We start from the raw sequence: 18763 nt of genomic DNA on the forward strand, positions 1-18763 counted from the left end.
TAATAAACAGGGCTTACCTGGTGGCTCAGTGGTAAGGAATCTGCCTGCCAATGCAGGAGACATGGGTTTATCCCTGGTCTGGGAAGATCCCGTATGGCCTCGGAGCAACTATAAGGCCTTACGCCACAATTACTGATACCTGCTTACCCGGGAACCCACAACAAGAGAAGCCGCTGCAATGAGAAGCCTGCACACCGCAACCAGGAAGCAAGCCCTGCTTTCCACAGTGAACGAGCCCATGCAGCACGGAAGGGCTGGCACAGCTGAAACTAAAAACTAAAATTATATATATGTTTGTATACATATATAAATAATATACAAAGAAAATGGTAAAGGAGATAATACAGAAGCAAAATTTGAAAACAGAAGGACAGGTAGAAACTGATTTGTCAAACCCTGGAAAGCTGAATCCTAAATTGGCAGTGAAAGTCCAGAAGCAGCTCAGTTGCCTCTAAGAACCTCAAAGGCACCAGGTACCTCTGGATGTGACAGTTAAAATGGGGCTAAGGAGGATCTGTTGGAAGTCTGTCTCAGAAGCAGTTAAGATTTTGCAATTAACATTCCGCCCCTCCCACTCTGGGCAGCAGAGTAAACTGCCATCTCACCCTGACAGAACACTAAGCTTCATTGTCTAGAGTGGCTGAAAAGGATGTTCTCTGGACTGGGGATTTGGGGGAACCACTGGGAGTATGGCTGTCAAAGGGGAAACAGGTTGATTTACTGAACCTTTGCAGTTGAATATTAGAAAATTCAGGACCCATTTTCTGTGTGGTGGGGAAACCAGGCCTGTCCTCTCAGGTGGAAGATTAGAAGGTTCTTTACTGTTGAGTATCACCAGTTGTAGAGATACCAGCATCAGAGCTTCAGTCAGGAAACAGCCCAGCCAGATCACCATAAGGGGAAGTATAAGTCACCAAAACCATCCACACACCCAGAGCTTCTAATAAGTTCCCTGTGCCATACATACCCTTATATTTGAGCTTATTACTAAGGATCACTAGACATTTGAGGAAAGCCTTGAACCTGAAAGAAGCCAAAACAAACAGAAAAAGAAGTTTCAAAGAACCAGACTATGCAGGAGGGGAAAGTACCTCCAAAAGCCAATGACATTTTAGTATTTTCTGAGAGACGAAGTAATGCTCAAAATTCTCCAAGTCAGGCTTCAACAGTACATGAACTGAAAACTTCCAGATGTTCAAGCTGGATTTAGAAAGGGAGAGGAAGCAGAGATCAAATTGCCAACATCCATTGGATCATAGAAAAAACAACAGAATTCCAGAAAAACATGTACTTCTGCTTCATTCACTATGCTATAAAGCCTTTGATGGTATGGATCACAATGGGAATATCAAACTACCTTACCTGCCTCCTGAGAAACCTGTATGCAGGTCAAGAAGCAACAGAATGGGAGATGGAACAACAGACTGGTTCAAAATTGGGAAAGCAGTATGTCAAGACTGTATATTGTCACCCTGCTTATTAAGCTTATATGCAGAGTACATGACGCGAAATGCCGGGCTGGATGAAGCACAAGCCAGAATCAAGATTACCAGGAGAAATATCAATCACTTCAGATATGCAGATGATACCACCATTATGGCAGAAAGAGAGGAGGAAATAAAGATCCTCTTGATGAAAGTGAAAGAGTAGAGTGAAAAAGCTGGCTTAAACTCAACATTCAAAAAATGAAGATCATGGCATCTGGTCCCATCACTTCATGGCAAATAGTTGGGGTAAAAATGGAAACAGTGACAGATTTAATTTTCTTGGGCTCAAAAATCACAGCAGATGGTGAATGCAGTCATGAAATTAAAAGATGCTTGTTCCTTGGAAGAAAAGCTATGATAAACCTAGACAGCATATTAAAAAGTAGAGACATTGCTTTGCCAGCAAAGGTCTGTCAAGTCAAAGCTATGGTTTTTTCCAATAGTCTTGTATGGATATGAGAGCTGGACCATAAAGAAAGCTGAGTGCCGAAGAATTGATCCTTTGAACTGTGGTATTAGAGAAGAATCTCGAGAGTCCCTTGGAAAGCAAGGAGATCAAACCAGTCAATCCTAAAGAAAATCAATCCTGAATATTCATTGGAAAGACTAGTACTGAAGCTGAAACTCCAATATTTTGGCCAACTGATGCAAAGAACTGACTCATTTGAAATGACCCTGATGCTGGGAAAGATTGAGGGCAGGAGGAGAAGGGGATGACAGAGGATGAAATGGTTGGATGGCATCACCGACACAATGGATATGAGTCTGGGCAAACTCCAGGAGATGGTGAAGTACAGGGAAGCCTGGCATGCTGTGGTCCATGGGGTCACAAAGAGTTGTTCATGATTGAGCGACAGAACTGAACTGAGAGATTAAATAAGTGTAGCCATGAAACAAGAACAGGATCATGGGGACAGTGGGGGTAAGGAAGCTATATACACAGAAAAGAGCTAAGGGAGCAGAGACGAACTGTTGAAAATTAAAAAATTGATAAAAGATATGAAAAAGACAGTAGAAGTAGGTTTGGAAGATAAAGATGAGAAAAAATTTCAGAATATAGTGATAAAGAGAAAATTGAAAGAAGAAAAGACATAAGAATTAGAGGTTGAATCCATGAGGTCTGGTATCCAAATACAGGTGTTAATGTACAGAGGGAATAAGTACAGGAAATTGTCAAAGAGGCAACTAAAAAGTTTTTCTAAAACTAAAGAACCTGAATTTTGAGATGGAAAAGATTTTAGAACACTGGAACAAATAACAGCTTCTGTAAACTAAGAGGGAAAAAGGAAAATACAGTGAACTAAGACAAGGAATCATATTTGCAACTCCCTTACTCCTCATGTCATACTCACAAAACAATAAAAAGTTAAAAAGAAAGAAACAAAAGCCGTTAGTATTAAAGGCATAGTTAAAATCAGAAATGGAGTAGCCCTCGTAGTCAACGAAAGAGTCCGAAATGCAGTATTTAGATGCAATCTCAAAAATGACAGAATGATCTCTGTTGGTTTCCAAGGCAAACCAATCAATATCACAGTAATCCAAGTCTATGCCCTGACCAGTTATGCTGAAGAAGCTGAAGTTGAATCATTCTATGAAGACCTACAAGACCTTCTAGAACTAACACCCAAAAAAGATGTCTTTTTCATTACAGGGGACTGGAATGCAAAAGTAGGAACTCAAGAGATACCTGGAGCAACAGGCAAATTTGGCCTTGGAGTTCAGAATGAAGCAGGGCAAAGACTAATGGAGTTGTGCCAAGAGAACATACTGGTCATAGCAAACACCCTCTTCCAACAACACAAGAGAAGACTCTATACATGGACATTACCAGATGGTCAATACCGAAATCAGACTAATTATATTCTTTGCAGCCAAAGATGGAGAAGTTCTATACAATCAGCAAAAACAAGACTGGGAGCTGACTGTGGCACAGACTGGACTATTTATTGCCAAATTCAGACTTAAACTGAAGAAAGTAGGGAAAACCATTAGACCATGCAAATATGACCTAAATCAAATCCCTTATGATTATACAGTGGAAGTGGGAAATAGATTTAAGGGATGAGATCTGATAGAGTGCCTGAAGAACTATGGATAGGGGTTCGTGACATTTTACAGGAGACAGGGATCAAGACTATCCCCAAGGAAAAGAAGTGCAAAAAGGCAAAATGGTTGTCTGAAGAGGCCTTGCAAATAGCTGTAAATAGAAGAGAAGTGAAAGGCAAAGAAGAAGAGGAAAGATATACCCATTTGAATGCAGAGTTCCAAAGAATAGCAAGAAGAGATGAGAAAGCCTTCCTCAGTGATCAGTGCAAAGAAATAGAGGAAAACAACAGAATGAGAAAGTCTAGAGATCTCTTCAAGAAAATTAGAGATACTAAGGGAACATTTCATGCAAAGATGAACACAATAAAGAACAGAAATGGTATGGACCTAACCGAAGCAGAAGATATTAAGAAGAGGTGGCAAGAATACACAGAAGAACTATACAAAAAAGATCTTCATGACCCAGATAATCATGATGGTGTGATCACCAGCCTAGAACAAGACATCCTGGAATGTGAAGTCAAGTGGGCCTTAGAAAGCATCACTACGAACAAAGCTAGTGGAGGTGATGGCATTCAAGTTGAGCTATTTCAAATCCTAAAAGATGATGCTGTGAAAGTGCTGCACTCAATATGCCAGCAAATCTGAAAAACTCAGCAGTGGCCACAGGACTGGAAAAGGTCAGTTTTAATTCCAAGCCCAAAGAAAGGCAATGCCAAAGAATGTTCAAACTATTGCACTCATCTCACACAAGAGTAAAGAAATGCTCAAAATTCTCCAAGCGAGGCTTCAACAGTACGTGAATCATGAACTTCCAGATGTTTCAAGCTGGTTTTAGAAAAGGCAGAGCAACCAAAGATCAAATTGCCAACATCTGCTGGATTATCAAAAAAGCAACAGAGTCCCAGAAAAACATCTACTTCAGCTTTATTGACTATGCCAAAGCCTTTGACTGTGTGGATCACAACAAACTCTAGAAAATTCTTTGAGATAGGAATACCATACCACCTGACCTGCCTCTTGAGAAACCTGTATGCAGGTCAGAAAGCAAAAGTTAGAACTGGACATGGAACAACAGACTGGTTCCAAATAGGAAAAGGAGTATATTGTCACCCTGCTTATTTAACTTATATGCAGAGTACATCATGAGAGACGCTGGGCTGGAGGAAGCACAAGCTAGAATCAAGATTGCCAGGAGAAATAGCAATAACATGATGACACCACCCTTATGGCAGAAAGTGAAGAGGAACTAAAAAGCCTCTTGATGAAAGTGAAAGAGGAGAGTTAAAAAGTTGGCTTAGAGCTCAACATTCAGAAAACGAAGATCATGGCATCTGGTCCCGTCACTTCATGGGAAATAGATGGGGAAACAGTGGAAACAGTGTCAGACTTTATTTTTGGGGAGCTCCAAAATCACTGCAGATGGTGACTGCAGCCATGAAATTCAAAGATGTTTGCTTTTTGGAAAAGTTATGACCAACCTAGACAGTATATTAAAAAGCAGAGACATTACTTTGCCAACAAAGGTCCATCTAGTCAAAGCTATGGTTTTTCCTGTAGTCATGTATGGATCTGACAGTTGGACTATAAAGAAAGCTGAGCACTGAAGAATTGATGCTTTTGAACTGTGGTGTTGGAGAAGACTCTTGAGAGTCCCTTGGACTGCAAGGAAATCCAACCAGTCTATCCTAAAGGAAATCAGTCCTGAAAATTCATTGGAAGGACTAATGCTGAAGCTGAAACTCCAATCGTTTGGCCACCTGATGTGAAGAACTGACTCATTGGAAAAGACCTGATGCTGGGAAAGATTGAAGGTGAGAGTAGGGGTCGACAGAGGATGAGATAGTTGGATGGCATCACCGACTCAATGGACCTGAGTTTGAGCAAGTACCAGGAGTTGATGTTGGACAGGGAGGCCTGGCATGCTGCAGTCCATGGGATTGCAAAGCGTTGGACATGACTGAGTGACTGAACTGAACTGAACTAACATACAAAAGGGAAAAAACTCATAAGGCAATATTTATCTGCCTCTGGATGGGGAAATAACTTTTTAAACTTAAAAGCCGTGAAAGGCATTACATAGGAAAAACAGACTCAACTTTTTAATAAGACTGAAATGAATGTCAAAAATCATTTAAAACAATATAAATTTAAGAAATGGCAAACTGGGAAAAAACTATAACTAGATTCAACAAGAGGTTTAATATGTAAAATATTCATATGAGCAGTTTGTAAAATATTCATATGAGCAGTTTGTAAAATATTCATATACTATGTAAAATATGTGAAATGTTCACATAATATGTAAAATGTTCACATAAGTAGATGAGACAAAACACTAGAAGCATATTAGAGAAAAATGGGCGAAGGATATGAACCAGTGCATATGATAAAATCCAAATGGCTAACATTCATTGAAGAAAAAAAAATCAATCTTAGTAGTAATCCAAGAAGTATAATTTACAACTTGAGCTACTCTTTTTCACTTACAAATTATTAAAAGATTTTTTTCAGAACAAAGTTAATAGTAAGGATGTAAAGTGATATCTTTCTGGAAAATTTTGGCAATATGAGTTAAGGATCTTAAAATATTTAAACTTTGCAATGTGGTAATTCCATTTCTAAATATCTAATCCAAGGAATATTGTTTAACTGATATTTTACTTTATATATTGATCTAAGTACTTAAATATAGGATATTTATAAATGAGTAATAATTATGGAAAAGTAAAAAAATTACTGTACAACAATAGGAGGAAAGTTGAGTCACTTATCTCCATCAAATAGAATTTACTGAGCTGTCAAATATTATGGTTATAATTATTTTCAATAAATGGTTAGCAGACATTATAACTTGAGAAGAAATTTATTAAATACATCATTTAGATATTGACTGTCAGCAGAAACAGTGGCTAATGCCTGAGGCATTTTGTCAACAGTCCCCATCTGGAATAATAACTTTGAAAATATGCATGCAACATGAAAGACAAGAAGGCTTTCCTGCTGTCCTTAAATTATTGTGAGCAATCTAGACAGTGGCCACAGTGAGAGGGATTTTTAAATTTCATTTCTCACCTTCTCAGTTTAAAACACACACACCCCCCGCCCCGCCCCCCCCTCCCCTGGAAATCTTGGAGAAATTATTTTTTAAAGACTTCCTAATTTCCAGAAATCCATTAAGTCTAATTATTCTGATAAAAATATTCTTCTTCAATTGTCAGAACTGACAAGTTTCCTTAGATGAAGAATTTCTGTGTTACTTGGGAATACCATGAATAAGGGTGAAATGGAAGAGTATCTGAAATGAAAAGGTCTATATTCACCTAGTACTATGACTCCAACTCAAAGAAACATGGAGCAGTCTCACAGTAAAAGCAGCCATCTGAGACCCATAGAGAAAGCATATGTCTGGAGCACGGAAGGATCACCGTCATTGTACCTGCAAATTCTGAGTTTTGATTTGAGCACAGAGTTACACTTACAAAATCAGAGTGTTTCCTTTGGATGCTCAATATCTGAAGACTAATGCTTACATCAGTTCAGTTCAGTTCATTTCAGTTCAGTCGCTCAGTCGTGTCCGACTCTTTGTGACCCCATGAATCGCAGCACGCCAGGCCTCCCTGTCCATCACCAACTCCCGTAGTTCACTCAGACTCACGTCCATCAAGTCAGTGATGCCATCCAGCCATCTCATCCTCTGTCGTCCCCTTCTCCTCTTGCCCCCAATCCCTCCCAGCATCAGAGTCTTTTCCAATGAGTCAACTCTTCGCATGAGGTGGCCAAAGTATTGGAGTTGCAGCTTTAGCGTCATTCCTTCCAAAGAAATCCCAGGGCTGATCTCCTGGGAGAAAGGGGTAAGGTCAGGAGGTGATGATGGGCCAGATCATGTAGGGACTTTTAGGACATTCCAAGGATTCTAAGTGGAGTGGAGTAGGTATGCCTGAAGTTTGAGGACAGGGAAGGTGACATAGAATATTTAGAGGGTGGAAATTAGGGGAGTATAAGAGGATTAGGCATATTAAAAAGCAGAGACATTACTTTGCCAACAAAGGTCCATCTAGTCAAGGCTATGGTTTTTCCAGTAGTCATGTATGGATGTGAGAGTTGGACTATAATGAAAGCTGAGCACCGAAGAATTGATGCTTTTGAAGTGTGGGTGTTGGAGAAGACTCTTGAGAGTCCTTTGGACTACAAGGAGATCCAACCAGTCCATCCTAAAGGAGATCAGTCCTGAGTGTTCATTGGAAGGACTGATGTTGAAGCTGAAAGTCCAAGACTTTGGCCACCTTATGTGAAGAACTGATTCATTTGAAAAGACCCTGATGCTGGGAGATATTGAGGGCAGGAGGAGAAGGGGACAACAGAAGATGAGATAGTTGGATGGCATCACCAACTCAATGGAGATGAGTTTGGGTAAACTCCAGGAGTTGGCAATGGACAGGGAGGCCTGGTGTGCTGCAGTCCATGGGGTCACAAACAGTTGGATACCACTGAGCAACTGAACTGAACTGAAGAGAATTAGGAAACAGAGAGAGCACTTGAAATTGAGTTAATGAATAGTTTGCTGATTCTTTTTATTTTCTTCTAAATTTAATGAGACTGTTACTTTTGTTTCACTGTGAAGAATGGTCCTTGCTATTTTTTTACATTAAAATTCTTTATCTTACAAAAGAAGTTTCCCTTGATGCTTTGCAAGTAAGAATTTTAAAATCATGAATGGATGTTGCATTTCATCAAATGCCTTTTTTTGGATACCTACAATATGATGATATGTTTAATTCCCTTTGTTAATATTCTGAATTATACCATTAGATTTTCCAATGCTGAATCATTCTTGCATTCTATTTAGTCATGATGTATTATTATTTTACTGTATTGCTACAGCATTTCATTGAATAATATTCCATTTTATGCTTTTATCAGTGCTTAAACAAAGATAGCCCATAGTTTTATTTTCTATTGTCCTTTATTTAATTTTGCTCTCAGAGATGAGAATAGTCTCATCTGAATAGCTTTCCACCTTTTTCTATACTCTGAAACAACTTGAATAATAAGAGTTAACTGTTTCTTGAAAATTTTCTAGATTCACATATAAAATGATGTGTCTCCTGGACTTTGAAGGGTCATACTTTGAACCAGATCTTTATACTGGGATATTGAAGCTTTCTTGTTTTCCTTGGATCCATTTTGGATATGTTTCCTCCCTAGAAAATTATTTTTCTCTCTTATCTTTGGAAAGTTTTGCTGTCATGTTGCTCCTAATATTCTCTTTTGAGATTTAAAAAATTCTTTGCTGTTACTAGCTTTGGCCCCTATTTCATTCCTAGTAACTTATTTTTCCCTTCTTACTTTTTAAAAAAATTATTTATTTTCTTTTTGGTGGCTCTGGGTCTTCGTTGCTGCGTGCAGGCTTTCTCTAGGCTCGGAGAACTGGGGCTCCATTCCAGCTGCGGCGCGCCGGCTTCTCCTTGCAGTGGCTGCTCCTGTCGTGGAGAGCCAGCTCTAGGCACGTGGGCTTCGCTTGTTGAAGTGGGCAGGCTCACTAGCTGTGGGGCATGGGCTTAGTCGTTCTGAGGCATGTGCAGTCTTCCCAGACCAGGGATTGAACCTGTGTCCCCTGCATTTACAGGTGGATTCTTATCCATTGTACCACCAGGGAAGTCCCCTTCTTCCTTTTCTCGTGCTCAGTTATTCCCATGGTTTTTTGCTCTTATTAATTTCTTCAAAGAATATTTTTGGTCATCAGTTTTCTGTTTTGTATGTGTTATCGCTGATTAATGTCATCTTTATTCTTTATTTTTTCATTCTTCTTTCCTTTTTAAAAATTTTTAAATATACTTTTTAGTTTTTTTCTCTTTTTAGCTTCTTAAATTGAATGTTTAGTTCATTTACTTTCAATCACTCTTCCTTTTCCTTTTGTTATAATAATATATCTCTGACTCCTTTAATGCTTTTCACCCTAAACTCTATTTTTAAATATATGTATTTAACTAACTTAAGTAAATTTTTGAAAATTTAGTTCACAGAAATCTGTGAAAATTATGACAATGAACCATTCTGATGGCTGTGTTTACCTATGTTCCAAACAGAATATTTATATTACTCTAGAAACTTCCTTATAACTCCACTCATAACCTCTCTCTTTCACAAAGGTAGCCACTATTATGACTTCTAACATAGATTACTTTGCCTCCTTTTTATCTTCGTATAAATGGAAGCATAGAATAGATATTCTTTTAAGCCTAGATAATTAGTTTTATGTTTATAGAATTATCCCTATATTTTCAAGTAATTCTTGTCTTATCTTCATTGCTGTATTGTATCACACTGTATGGATATACTACCACGTGTTTATCCATTCTACTGTTGATTGACATTTGGGATGTTTCCAGTGTTTCAGTTCAGTTCAGTTCAGTCGCTCAGTCGTGTCCGACTTTTTGTGACCCCATGAATTGCAGCACACCAGGCCTCCCTGTCCATCACCAACTCCTGGAGTTCACTCAAACTCATGTCCATCGAGTTGGTGATGCTGTCCAGCCATCTCATCCTCTGTCATCCCCTTCTCCTCCTGCCCCCAATCCCTCCCAGCATCAGAGTCTTTTCCAATGAGTCAACTCTTCCCATGAGGTGGCCAAAGTACTGGAGTTTCAGCTTTAGCATCAGTCCTTCCAATGAACACCCAGGACTGATCTCCTTTAGAATGGACTGGTTGGACCTCCTTGCAGTCCAAGGGACTCTCAAGAGTCTTCTCAAGCACCACAGCTCAAAAGCATCAATTCTTCAGCGCTCAGCTTTCTTCAGTCCAACTCTCACATCCATACATGACCACTGGAAAAACCATAGCCTTGACTAGATGGACCTTTGTTGGCAAAGTAATGTCTCTGCTTTTGAATATGCTGTCTAGGTTGGTCATAACTTTCCTTCCAAGGAGTAAGCGTCTTTTAATTTCATGGCTGCAGTCACCATCTGCAGTGATTTTGGAGCCCCCCAAAATAAAGTCTGACACTGTTTCCACTGTTTCCCCATCTATTTCCCATGAAGTGATGGGACCAGATGCCATGATCTTCGTTTTCTGAATGTTGAGTTTTAAGCCAACTTTTGCACTCTCCACTTTTACTTTCATCAAGAGGCTTTTTAGTTCCTCTTCACTTTCTGCCATAAGGGTGGTGTCATCTGCATATCTGAGCTTATTGATATTTCTCCTGGCAATCTTGATTCCAGCTTGTGCTTCTTCCAGCCCAGCATTTCTCATGATGTACTCTGCATATAAGTTAAATAAGCAGGGTGACAATATACAGCCTTGATGTACTCCTTTTCCTATTTAGAACCAGTCTGTTGTTCCATGTCCAGTTCTAACTGTTGCTTCCTGACCTGCATATAGGTTTCTCAAGAGGCAGGTCAGGTGGTCTGGTATCCCCATCTCTTTCAGAATTTTCCACAGTTTACTGTGATCCACACAGTCAAAGGCTTTGGCATAGTCAATAAAGCAGAAATAGATGTTTTTCTGGAACTCTCTTGCTTTTTCCATGATCCAGCTGATGTTGGCAATTTGGTTTCTGGTTCCTCTGCCGTTTCTAAAACCAGCTTGAACATCAGAAAGTTCATGGTTCACATATTGCTGAAGCCTGGCTTGGAGAATTTTGAGCATTACTTTACTAGCGTGTGAGATGAGTGCAATTGTGTAGTAGTTTGAGCATTCTTTGGCATTGCCTTTCTTTGGGATTGGAATGAAAACTGACCTTTTCCAGTGTTTAGTTACTAGAAATAATGTTGTTTTGAACATTCTTGGACTTGACTTTCAGTGCATAGGCATACACATATCCTAGGCACGTGGTAACAGTTGAATCATAGCAAAAGGGTAAACTCAGTAATATAGTACTGTCCAAATTGTTTTTCAAAGTGAGTGTAATGATTTACATTCTCCTTACTAGAATATAAGAATTTCCATTGTTCCACATCAATACCATTTCTTGTATTGCCAGTTTTGTGAAATTTTAGCCTTTATTTGAGCATGCAATTATATTCGATGATACAGTTTATTTGTAGTTCTCTATTAACATTTTCCAAACATTAGTTTTCAACCTTTTTGTATTATATATATATATATTTTTTTTAGGTTTTGTTTTCAATACCACCCTGAAGACACTACATTTGAGATATCTGTCCAAGACTGGGTAATTCAATATACCTCAAGAGGACAGAGCTAAAGGTCAACTGAGGAACATCATAGACTTGCAGGCTCAGCCATTAGTCCTGATCAAAGCTTCTGTCCAGACTGGATTCCCCTGGAGAAGCAGCAGGCCTGAGCAGTACCATCAGCTCGTTGTATTAAAGTCCACTGGGCATTCCTTCTGACTCACAGATCTTCAAACCGTTTTTGAAAAAGTAACATTTTCCAGCATCCTCACATATCCAGAATATACAGAAAAACTTGGCAGTTTGTTTCTTATTAATGGAAGCTATGAAGCCCAGTTGTGCTCAGAACCCAAGTTGTAGCATAATGATATTTCATCCAACCAAAGAAGAGTTTACTGATTTTGATAAATACATTGCTTACATAGAATCGCAAGGGGCCCACCGAGCAGGCTTGGCTAAGATAGTTCCACCCAAGGAATGGAAAGCCAGACAGACCTACGACGATATCAATGACATCTTAATAACCGCTCCGCTCCAGCAGGTGGTCTCTGGGCGGGCAGGTGTGTTTACTCAATACCACAAAAAGAAGAAAGCCATGACCGTGGCAGAGTACCGCCACTTAGCAAATACTGAAAAATACCAGACTCCATTCTACTCCGATTTTGAGGAATTGGAGCGAAAATATTGGAAAACCCGCCTCTTTGAGTCCCCAGTATACGGCGCGGACATCAGTGGCTCTTTATTTGATGAAAACACGAAGCAGTGGAACCTGGGACGCCTGGGGACCATCCAGGACCTGCTGGAGCAGGAGTGCGGGGTGGTCATCGAGGGCGTCAACACCCCCTACCTGTACTCGGCATGTGGAAGACCGCCTTCGCCTGGCACACGGAGGACATGGACCTTATAGCATCAACTTCCTGCACTTCGGGAGCCTAAGACCTGGTACGCGGTGCCACCCGAGCACGGCCGGCGCCTGGAACGCCTGGCCAGCGCGCTCTTCCCGGGCAGCTCGAGGGGCTGCGAGGCCTTCCTGCGCCACAAGGCGGCGCTCATCTCGCCCACGGTGCTCCGGGACAATGGCATCCCCTTCGGTCGAGTCACGCAGGAGGCGGGCGAGTTCATGGTGACCTTCCCCTACGGCTACCACTCGGGCTTCAACCACGGCTTCAACTGCGCCGAGGCCATCAATTTCGCCACCCCGCGCTGGATCGATTATGGCAAAGTGGCCTCGCAGTGCAGCTGCGGCGAGGCGCAGGTGGCCTTCTCCATGGACGCCTTCGTGCGCATCCTGCAGCCCGAGCGCTATGAGCTGTGGAAGCGCGGGCAGGACCGGGCGGTGGTGAACCACGCCGAGCCCGCGGCGCCGGGCGGCCAGGAGCTGAGAGCCTGGAAGGAGGTGCAGACGCTGGGCCCCCAAGTACTTCCCGCCTCGCCGCACCGCCCGCCTGCGTCAGCCCGTGTCCTCAAGCGAGGGCACTGACCCAAGAGCCCCTGTGCGGGCCGTGTCCCTGCGACCCTTGCCTGCCCGGGGTTCCTGCTCGGCTTCCCAGTTTGACGCTGTCGCCGGCAGCAGCTCACGGAAGCCCAGCCAGACCCCTCCGCTGTTGCCAGGTCCGTCGGTGGCGTCGTGCCTCCACCCAGTTGGCAGATGTGGTTCTCGTCGTCGCCCTCAGGAAAAAAGCACTCAAGAGCTGACTGCCCCCATTGGAGCTAAGAGGGGCCTTGCCTTAGACCGCAAGGCTCAGGACCCCAAGGCTCAACCCCTGTCTGCAGAGGGACGGATAGACAATCCTGCCCCAACGATCCCTGGACTCTAGGCCTGCAGGTATGACTGTGGCCCTGTCCCATAACCCAGCCTTTGTACCCCACTGCTCTTGGGTGTGGAGGATCCTCAAGAGTGGTCACATTGACATTTCAGAGGCTTGGGTATTTTCAGGTCATTAATCTTGCATGGGGGCTTTCCAGGTGGCTGGTGAAGAAGGCAATGGCACCCCCACTCCAGTACTCTTGCCTGGAAAATCCCATGGACGGAGGAGCCTGGTAGGCGGCAGTCCATGGGGTCACTAAGAGTAGGGCACGACTGAGAGACTTCACTTTCACTTTTCCTTTCACGCATTGGAGAAGGAAATGGCAACCCACTCCAGTGTTCTCGCCTGGAGAATCCCAGGGACGGGGGAGCCTGGTGGGCTGCCATCCGTGGGATTGCACAGAGTCGGACACGACTGAAGCGACTTAGCAGCAGCAGCAACAGTGACACAGAACCCACTTACCAACATAGGAGACCCTGGAGACATGGGTTTGATTCCTAGGTAGGGAAGATTCCTTGGGGGAGGGCGTAGCAATCCACTCCAGTATTCTTGCCTGAATAATCCCATGCATGGAGGAGCCTGGTGGGCTAGGATCCATAGGGTTGCAAAGAGTTGGACATGACCAAAGCAACTGAGCACATGTGCAGTCTTGCATGAGGGTCCCTCCTGTGTTGCCCCTGGAAGTGCTGGGTCCATGGTGCTTACCCAATTCTCCAGTGTTTGTTCTTTCTCCCAGAACCTGGAATCTTCAGACACTGCTAACTCCTGTGTCACCAGCTGAAGCTTCATCCACTGGACACTCTAGTGACCCTGTGAACTAGGTCCTGCTGAGGTCACCAGAGCCGATCTACCTCAGATCCCATCCTGTGGGCCAACTCTGGATACTGCATAGCTTCTGAAGAATCCTGAGTTTTGAATACTCTCCAACTTTTCTCCTGTTCTTCCTCCTACTTCCTTTTCACCCATCCCTTGGTTCTGCCACACAAAGCTCTTTTGACCAATTAGGTCAGTAGAGGCTCAGATAATAATATATAATATTTCTGAGTCTTTAATGTATTGAAAAAGTGTTATTTTCCAGTATTTGTTTGCAACTATATTAAAGGCAACCAGAAAGTTAACATCTGACTTGATTTCTGGGATTGTTCATTCAGTCATTTGAGAGGTGGTAATGCTGGATGGCATCGCTGACTTGATGGACGTGAGTCTGAGTGAACTCCGGGAGTTGGTGATGGACAGGGAAGCCTGGCGTGCTGCGATTCATGGGGTTGCAGAGTCGGACACGACTGAGTGACTGAACTGAACTGAACTGAGCTGAATGCTTTTATGCACTTTTCTGAATAGTTATATCAAAACATTTAAAGCAAAACTTATTTTTATGAGCTTATTGCATTGTGTGGTGTTGATGAATGAGTTGGGGGTTGATTGTTGGGTTCTGGCTGACTGGCTGGGTTGGGGGATTTGGTCTGCAGCCATATCTTAAGGATGACTTGGTGGAAATCACCTGGGAGATATGAGCCAACATGGGACGAAGAGTGCCTGCTCTCCACTGTCTTCTCGATGTTGTGAGTCTATTTCACATGGTTAAGTCATGATACATCCCAACAAATGAATCCACACATAAATGAACAAGAATTTCAAGTGGGCATATGTTCTATGAAGCAATGAAAGGTGGGATGAGACAGCAGAATGCGTAGTCTGGTTCCAGTGGTCAGGAAATACTTCCTAGAGCAGGAGGTCTTTCCCTGTCCCAAATGACAAGAAGGGATGTCCAGAGCTGATTTCTCCTTGGAAGAAACAGCAAGTGTAACAGATGTAACATAGAGCTTGGGGTTGTTGTTTTTACAGAGATAGAAAGGAAGCTCCTTTGTGTCTGGGGCATAGAAAGGGGAGAGACAGGGTGCAAGGTATATAGGACCTTGTAGCTCATGATGAGTATTTGAGTTTATTCAACTTGAAATGAGAAGGCTTTGGAAGTTTAAAACAGCACTTGAGGGCTAGAGCAGTTTTTAAAGGAGGGGCGAGAGGCGGGCGGGTTGGGACTGCCTCAGTACAGGCCACCAGCGGTATCATGGTGACCGAACCCCCTCCCAAGAATATGAAAGTGATGATGATTCTTATGAAGTGTTGGATTTAACTGAGTATGCCAGAAGACATCACTGGTGGAATCGAGTGTTTGGCCACAGTTCCGGACCTATGGTAGAAAAATACTCAGTAGCCACCCAGATTGTAATGGGTGGAGTGAGTGGCTAGTGTGCGGATTTTTGTTCCAGAAAGTTGGAACACTTGCAGCAACAACAGTAGGCGGTGGCTTTCTTCTCCTTCAGATTGCCAGTCACAGTGGCTATGTGCAGATCGACTGGAAGAGAGTGGGAAAAGATGTAAACAAAGCAAAACGACAGGTTAAAAACCGAGCAAATAAGGTAGCACCTGAAGTCAATGACATAATAGAAGAAGCAACAGAATTTGTCAAGCAGAACATTTGTGATATGCAGTGGATTTGTGGGAGGCTTTTTGCTAGGCCTTGCATCTTAAGAATATGAATGTTGTGTCACAGTGAAGTCACCTCTGAGAAGAGAAGTGGTGGTGACAAGATGGTCTCATCATTACACATTGACAGATTCTCCAGGATGACAAGAAACCACTAGCTGGACAATACCCAACTCACTGCTTAGCATTTTGCCATCTGAAATTTAGCAGACTAGTATCTGCTATAAAATAACCTGTATGGTATGTGGATAATAGTATCCTGAGCAAAATATGGCTTTCCTTATTTTTTAAGAATTTGTGTTTGTTTAAAATTTGCCTATAAAACACTACTATTGGATGTAGATATGGAGGAAAATGAATTGTTGGATGTATTCCCAGTAAAATATTATCCTCATTTTATTTAAATAAAATGTTTTCCATTGTGCTTTTTTAGTATAGTGCCAATAATTAAAACTTTGCATTATAGGTTCAACTGTAGGGCTGACATTTTTTAAAGATATGTTTGCAGTAAACTGAAGAACTGTAACACATTTTGTGGAAGGATTTACAGATAATAGAAAGTGCTGGGTTTTTTTTGCTTAATATCTTTAATAAGAATTATTAAAGATATTAAGCAAAAAACACCAGCACTTGACATGATACAATTTGCATATTTAAATAACCACATCCGTTGTTCTGTGCACCACATGGGGACAAGAGAAATAGTTAAAACAGGTGAGAGTTAGTCGCTCAGTCGTGTCCAACTCTTTGCAACTGCATGGACTGGAGCCCACGAGGTTCCTCTGTCTATGGAATTCTCCAGGCAAGAATACTGGAGTGGGTTGCCATTCCCTTCTCCAGGGGATCTTCCTGACCCAGGGATCGAACTCATGTCTGCTGCATTGCAGGTGGGTTCTTTACTGTCTGAGCCACCAGAGAAGTCCCCAAACAGGTGAGAGTTGATGGTTATTGACTCAGGCCTTAGTGTTGAAAATGCACAGAAGTGGCCAAACAGAATAAATTTTGAAAACTGGATGCAGAAGGAAACATTTCAGAGATACAAAGCACATCTCTCTTCCCTCCAGCTCTGCCCCCACAGAATTTCCAGAAGACTTTGGAATCTGAAGCACCATGTAAAACAAAAGGGGACAGTCATGAACAAGTAAGCCTTCTTTGAAGTTCTGATTGAGGAATGGCAAAAGCTCACGTCTCATTCCTGTCACCATGCAGCGAGGCAAATTTGTGGTAGCGTATTCTGTGGAAAATTGAGATTGAGAAACTGAGCTTGGGGATTCCAGGCACAGTGGAGGATGGCAGTGAAATGCTTGGCTGAAAAGATGATTAGGTCCTGTACTGAGATGGTGGGACCACAGGATGGAAGCTGACGGGAATTACTGGGCAGGTAGCAGCCCTAGAGGTCCCTTGGACCATAACAGTAGATCTTATTTGAGCAGGGGGTAACTTTTAGTGACTGAGATGTTGGGGGGTTTGGTCCTTTAATATAGGTCAGTTGTGGGTATGGTAGTGCAGAGAAATAAAAGAACTCTGAAAAGTCTCTATGAAGACAGTAGCCTGGCTCATACTGCTCTTTTCCATTTTACAAACAGAAGTTCTCCTTGTTATAGTTCAGGAATATCACAGTCTCCTCTCTGGCATATAGATGTCCTAGAGAGCCTAGGATAACAAAATTGAGGGATTGGAAGAAAAAGAAACAAAAGCAGTTTTCAGCAAATATTGCTGCCATTGTACTTTTATGTTTTCACCGGTTACTTGCATACTTAAAATATTTCCCAGGCTTCCTGATGACTCAGTGGTAAAGAGTCTGCCTGATAATGCAGGAGACTTGGGTTCAATTTCTGATCCCGGAAGATCCCACATGCCTTGGAGCAACCGAACCCGTGTGCCACAACTATTAAGTCTGTGCTCTAGGGCCATGGAATGTCAACGACTGAAGCCCGTGAGCCCTAGATCCTGTACTTAGCAACAAGAGAAGTCAACCCGATGAGCAGCCTGGGCACCACAGCTAGAGAGTAGCCCCCATTTGCCGCAACTACCAGAAAAGCTTGTGCAGCAATGAAGACCCAGCACATGCAAAAATAAATAAGTAAAATCAATAAATCTTTTAAAAAAGTGTTATGCTTTTTTAAAGAAAATGAAAAATTTTCCTTACCCAATCAGGACAAGCAGTGTTAAGTATACAGGTTATGGTACCAATAAACTGGTTTCTAAATTAGTCTTCTTGTCCTAAGTAGGCATTTCTCCAAAGAAAATATACAAATAGCCAATAGGCACATGAAGATTCTCAACACTGCTAATTATTAGAGAAATGCAAATCAAAACCACAATGACATCACCTCACACCTGTCAGAATGGCCATCTCAAAAAGTATACAAATAAATGCTGCAGAGGGTATGGATAAAAGGGAACCTTTTTACACCTTGAGGGGAAATGTAAATTGGTGCAGCCACTATGGAGAACAGTATGGAGGTATTTTTAAAAAACCAAAATAATAGAGCTACCATATGATCCAATATAAAATGGATGGGAATGTGCTAATTTAATTCAGATGACCATTATATCTACCAGTGTGGGCAAGAATCCCTTAGAAAAAAATGGAGTAGTCCTCATAGTCAACAGAAGAGTCCAAAATGCAGTACTTGGGTGCAATCTCAGAAACGATAGAATGATCTCTGTTTGTTTCCAAGGCAAACCATTCAATATCACGGTAATCCAAATCTATGTCCCAACCACTAATGCTAAAGAAGCTTCAGTTGACCAGATCTATGAAGACCTATAAGACCTTCTAGAACTAACACCAAA

The 18763-nt window shown here is 42.0% G+C and overlaps 1 protein-coding gene and 1 pseudogene across 1 annotated transcript in view; both read left to right on the top strand.

The window, feature by feature from the left end:
- Window positions 1-13068, top strand: part of LOC102275589 (lysine-specific demethylase 4D) — a gene marked incomplete at its 3' end in the record, with an annotated part of 29619 nt that extends 16551 nt beyond the window's left edge. The window contains 4 exon segments of the mRNA XM_070383113.1: window positions 11650-12520; window positions 12523-12567; window positions 12570-12596; window positions 12599-13068. Of these exon segments, the coding sequence (XP_070239214.1) occupies window positions 11986-12520; window positions 12523-12567; window positions 12570-12596; window positions 12599-13068 (1077 nt within the window).
- Window positions 13069-14959: 1891 nt separating this feature from the next.
- LOC102274739 (FUN14 domain-containing protein 1-like) lies at window positions 14960-16218 on the top strand (annotated as a pseudogene).
- Window positions 16219-18763: the final 2545 nt, after the last annotated feature.

This window comes from Bos mutus, chromosome 15 (assembly GCF_027580195.1).
Source record: "Bos mutus isolate GX-2022 chromosome 15, NWIPB_WYAK_1.1, whole genome shotgun sequence".
Classification (NCBI taxonomy): Eukaryota; Metazoa; Chordata; class Mammalia; order Artiodactyla; family Bovidae; genus Bos; species Bos mutus.